Genomic DNA, 5,201 nt, shown 5'->3' on the forward strand with positions numbered 1-5,201 from the left:
TCCCACCGTGATATTGTTTAGAAGCATCTTGGTTTTCGATTACAAGCCGCAAGATATAGAGAGTGTTGTTGGATATTGTGTTCTGGGGAGATTCGTAGAACCCGGTGCGTCCCAGATCGCCCAGATACGATTCCCACGCTCTCCAGAAATCGCACCTTTTACCTGCGGTTGCAAGTTGAGGAGGACCTTAGTGGCAAACTCTTCTTTTGCATGATGCCAGAGCATGTGATATGTGCGCGGTGTAGCCATCGTCTTCAGAGCGAGTGCCTCGTCCTGTTTGCAGAGCTTCGCGAGATCACCTGCGAATAGCGGCGTCGCAGTTGGCGATGCCCCAGCTGACGGTACCCACGGAGGGAACTCAACATGATAGCTTGGAAAGGCATACCATTTGAGGTTTGTGTAGAATCGCCTGACGATATCTGAAAATAGGACGCTGGCGATACATTCTTTGGTTTTGGCCGTTTGCCATTTGGGTAGCACCTCTGCCAGTTCTTTCATCAGTCGTGAGGCATAACCCCGACCACGATATCGGGGGTCACAATAGACACTGGCAACTCCGTGGGTAATGAACTCGGCAACATTTCCATATGTATCGCTGACCCAGGAGCGTTTACGAAATGTTTCGCAAGAAGCCAGGAGGGGCCTTCGCTCTCGTAGGAGGTTCTTATCCACAAGTACCCACTGGGTCATTCCCCCGTCCTTCGCTAAAGGGACTGTCATGAGATGTAACGATTCCTCGAGGTAGACATCCGCGGGAAGAGCATCCTTCCACGAATTGGATGTGAGCGTCCAAATCGCCTTATTTTCCGTGTCAGTCGGGTGGTCGAGGTGGAGAGATGGGGACAGCGCATCCGGCAAAACAGGGCCAAGAGATGGCGCCATACCCGCAGAGATGTAGAGTCTCAAGCGATTAAACCTTTTTTTTAACAGAAATGATAGGGAAGGACATTTATCGACCGTGGTCCAGCATGGTTAACATCCCAAGATGAGCGGGGTTGGATTCAAACGACCTTCTACGAGGCTGGGATATTCTGCTTGAGCACCAGACTAGGGCGAAGCGCTTCCCAACTGTTGGCCAACTTACTGTGCACAGCATGGAGAACATCTCCCCTCTGCAGGATGATTCTTGTATTGACATTCCAATCGATTGGCCGAGAGCAAACAATGTCATTGGGGGCAAGGCTAACTTACGGGAACGCTAATATGGAACTTATGGCCTCTCTCCTTGGCAGTTGACGACAGCCCATCAAACATGACGGCGGGCGATTGCTACTAGATGCCAATGCAGGCAAGGCATGCCCATCACCGTCATGGGCACAGGCTCAAATTAGCGTGCGGGACGCCCAACAACGTATTGAACCGTCGAACGACGTGCATAGAATGAGGGGGTCAACTCATCCAGGCCAGGGATGAGACAGCCTTGTCTCTCCGGTCGCTCTCCTCAGCCTCCTGATCTAGTCTGGCACATCGCGCATGGACAAGTCTAAGATTTTGAACATGCCAAAACGAAACACCGATAAAGCATCGCATCTTCAACATGCATATGGAGTATACATTACTTTGAACCGTTCAAGACTTGCTGGTGACGTCTTCTGGGGATCGGGTGTGAGATATGACTGAATTATGGACCCTGTCTCGGCTATCGGATTAATCGCGTCCATTGGTACTCTCCTCAAGGCAAGCAAAGGAACCCTTGACCTCATCAAAAGTTATAAACATGCGCCGAAGGACCTCTTCGAGCTCGTGCATGACCTTGAGATCTTCGAGGAAGCACTGAGAGGCTTTGATCGTGTCCTACGTAGCCGCCAAACAAAGCACAATATCTCCGAGAAGATTCTTCGAACAGCTATCAATGATGGATCGGCCACCGTTAAAGATCTTGAGAAGAGGATAAAGCAGGTTTATAAGACCGAAAACTCCAGTTTACGTCGGGTTAGATTCGTCCAGAATAAGTCACGTTTTGAAACGCTTGCTAAGCAGATCAAAAGCCAGTGTGCACAATTACATAGTTTTGTATCACTGGCGCATTTGTCCGTAGAACCTACCCACTTCCCTATAATTTATTTAAATGCTAAAACCTCTACAGGGAGACGTTCCTCGCTGTGTGTAATCAGCACCCACAACTCTTAGAAGCATGTTCGACTGTTGTTGAGGAGATGGCAAGCGAGCCTCAATTCCCCAGCGATATGTCGGAATCAAGATCACCTCTCATTTCGAGATATCCGTCTTCGAATTCATCCTCCATAATATCAATGTCTCTCGGATCATCACAACCGTCATCTCGAAGCTCGATATCGTCCAAAAATTCTTCCATCACCACCTCTACCTCGTTTGGAAACACTCTGTCAGTGCCAGGCCGCAGCGACCGACGAGGGAGTGACGTATCGCCCCAATCAAGCACATTAGTGGACTCGCGTTCAACGAGTTCACTGATCATCCGTCGCGCATGCCGACATGATTGTTACTGTAAATGCCATGATGAACCCACTACTGGTGAATCCCAGACACCGCCATCACGGTTCAACGCGCGGGTATTTCGAGAAAACAACAAGCCCAAAGTTGAGTGTTCAGATCCAGGTTGTGCAGCAACAATTTCTCAGGAAAAGCCCATCCCAGTCTCTTTCTTCAAAAAGGCCATATCGAATATGATGTCGACGAGCAGTATCCAGGTTCGATATCGGCTAAGTACCTACCGTATGGTGCCGGAGGGATCCAATGCCATGCGATATGTCAAACATGGAAACCTAGAGAAGTTGAAATTAGCGATTGAGTCGGGTGAGGCAACACCTTGGGATACGGCGCCGGATGGATGGTCTTTGTTGCACGTAAGTTTTTTTCCGTGTAAACTCAACGTTGTTACTTTTATTGATGATTGGTTTCATTTCTGACAACTGGGCTCTCATGGCGATTATTTTAGACTGCCGCGTACGCGAGACATTTGCCAACCGTGCAGTACCTTGTTAAACTAAGTGCGGAGACTGAAGTATCTGATCTTGGAGCAAGGTCTGCAACCATCTTCAACCCGACCTTTCGGAATTCCAATATTGCCTCTCATCAGCTAACTGTTTAATATTTTTCCTTGTTTTAGAAAGCCAGTTGACTTCGCATTTCTGAAATCTCGCGGAGCAGATGCTACCCAAACCGAAAAGGACATCGTCCAAGTCTTCTCCAAACAAGACGATTATATCGACGACTATGAATTCACCCCGATTCACATTGCTGTCCTGGATCTCTACGACCCCGAAGACTTGGAACGCCCCACCCTTGAGGAACTCATTGACTTCGTCGATCATGCCAACAACGCCCCACAAGGCACCAATTGGTCTCACTGGAAAGCGAAATATCAAAAACGATCCCCTCTGTTCGTCACAATCATCGAGCAGTTCCGGGTTTCGGCAGCGGAAAACCCAGATACAGGCAAAATCATACAGAACCTAGTCGATCAGAAAGATCGTAAGTTCCACTGGACGCCGCTGCATTGGGCTAGTGCCACGGGGCAAGCGGATAAAATGAAGATTCTTGTGAATACGGGTGCGGATCCGTTTATAAAATCGAACTTAAATGCGAACATTTTACATGCAGCAGTGGAGTCGAATGCGCTGGAGAGCTTGAGCTATGCGCTGGAGATACATAAACGGTATCCGGATCTGTTGAATATCGATCAGAGTAACGTGTGGGGGGAGTCACCACTTATTATGGCTGCGCAGGGATGTTTGGTGGGCTGCGTAAAACTCCTCCTTGAGGCGGGCGCAGATCCGAATGTGAGACAGGAGAATCAGCAAGTTGCGTTGCATTATGCAGGTCTTTCAGATCGTGGGGAGAAGAAGTGTGAGACAGTGGCGTTATTATGCAACACAAGCAATACGGCCAAATTGGACATTGACGCGCAAGATGAGGATGGAAGGCCGCCCATATTTGATTTTGTGGACGATATGGAGTGCATGAAGTGTCTGACTCGACACGGAGCGAAGCTAGATTTGTTGGATAATTCTGGGAATAGCATAATTCACCATGCTTGCATGCAAGGGGAGAGTGATTCACTGGAAGCCCTGTTGCAGCTGCCAGGCGATGGAAAATTGATCCTAACGCGGAAGAACAACGACGGAAATACGGCACTGATTGAGGCACTACGCCATGAAAGTATTGACTGTCGTCTCTCGTCTATGGTCCTCCTGGAACTTGATGATGTCGGCGACATTGTCCTGTGCAGCTGGTGGGCTGCAGTGCACTATGCGGCGAAGCTAGGTGATCCAATCCTATTAAAAGAGGTATTGAAACATCCGACGTTTACACGAGGTATGAAGACAGGAGATGGCAAGACCTCTCGCGTGATAGCCATGGAGGCTGGCCACTGGCAAGGGGAAATAAAGGACCTGTTGAATCGATACAATGCCCTAATATGAAAGGGATATGGAACGGCGTTGCTCGATTTGGGCTCCCCGACACCAGAAGGATGCGGTTCTGTAGAAACGTTAACATTGCACTGTACATTACATTTTCCAACTATTTTGGAGACGACCATACATAGAGATATATATATACTATAAACACCAGCATGGATCACGGGCAGTATACATGAGTTCCATCCACAAACGATGAACGAATTGTGGAGCCTGCTGCTTCACGAATAGGGAACATGACCCCTCTGAATGGATTATACGTTTATCGTTTTCGACTAAATCCTGCTTCTTAGGGAGGTCTATACACACTCACATACGAAAGAAAATTACTGATCAATGTTGAAGCAAGTTCAGTGCAAATGTTTGTTCTGTTTGTTCTGTTTGCAGCACCAGCCACAACACCTCCGCGTGATGTGGGAATCTTGGTTTGTCGCCGCTTTGTTCCTAGTTCCGCAAACAGATGCTAATGCCAAGACCCATAGACATGGATTTGCTGCCATTGCCAGCCAATCATAGCCTGGGGCAAGCGGCATCGGTAACCACGGCTGTCATCAAACCACCTTGGATGTTTCTTCGTCACGTATATTCGCAGTTCGAGTAGCAACTCCAAAGAACTGCGCAGTAAATGACTTGATTACCGACTAACCCGCAGCTTTGGGAATTGGGGTGCCATCCCTCTTTCTTGTTCTCATTGAGGATTTCTTTTCGCGTGTGCATTTCGTTTTCTTTTCAGCGGAAACACCATTTATCCTCCGCCGCTTCTCGATGGGAGGCGGTTGGGTTACCTCCCTCTAACAGCCC

The 5,201-nt window shown here is 48.5% G+C and overlaps 2 protein-coding genes across 2 annotated transcripts; one reads left to right on the forward strand and one right to left on the reverse strand.

Annotated features, from left to right (window-relative positions):
- Positions 1-39: 39 nt before the first annotated feature.
- HCAG_01164 (predicted protein) lies at positions 40-882 on the reverse strand (the record flags this gene model as incomplete). Its single annotated transcript, XM_001544068.1, has 1 exon — positions 40-882. The coding sequence occupies one exon, from the start codon at positions 880-882 to the stop codon at positions 40-42; it is 843 nt and encodes a 280-aa protein (XP_001544118.1).
- A 741-nt stretch (positions 883-1,623) lies between these two features.
- HCAG_01165 (predicted protein) lies at positions 1,624-4,403 on the forward strand (the record flags this gene model as incomplete). The annotated part of the gene is made up of 4 exons (XM_001544069.1): positions 1,624-1,991; positions 2,087-2,825; positions 2,918-3,003; positions 3,089-4,403. The coding sequence occupies 4 exons, from the start codon at positions 1,624-1,626 to the stop codon at positions 4,401-4,403; spliced, it is 2,508 nt and encodes an 835-aa protein (XP_001544119.1).
- Positions 4,404-5,201: the final 798 nt, after the last annotated feature.

The sequence above is a fragment of the Histoplasma capsulatum genome, genomic scaffold (assembly GCF_000149585.1).
Source record: "Histoplasma capsulatum NAm1 scaffold_1 genomic scaffold, whole genome shotgun sequence".
Classification (NCBI taxonomy): domain Eukaryota; kingdom Fungi; phylum Ascomycota; class Eurotiomycetes; order Onygenales; family Ajellomycetaceae; genus Histoplasma; species Histoplasma mississippiense.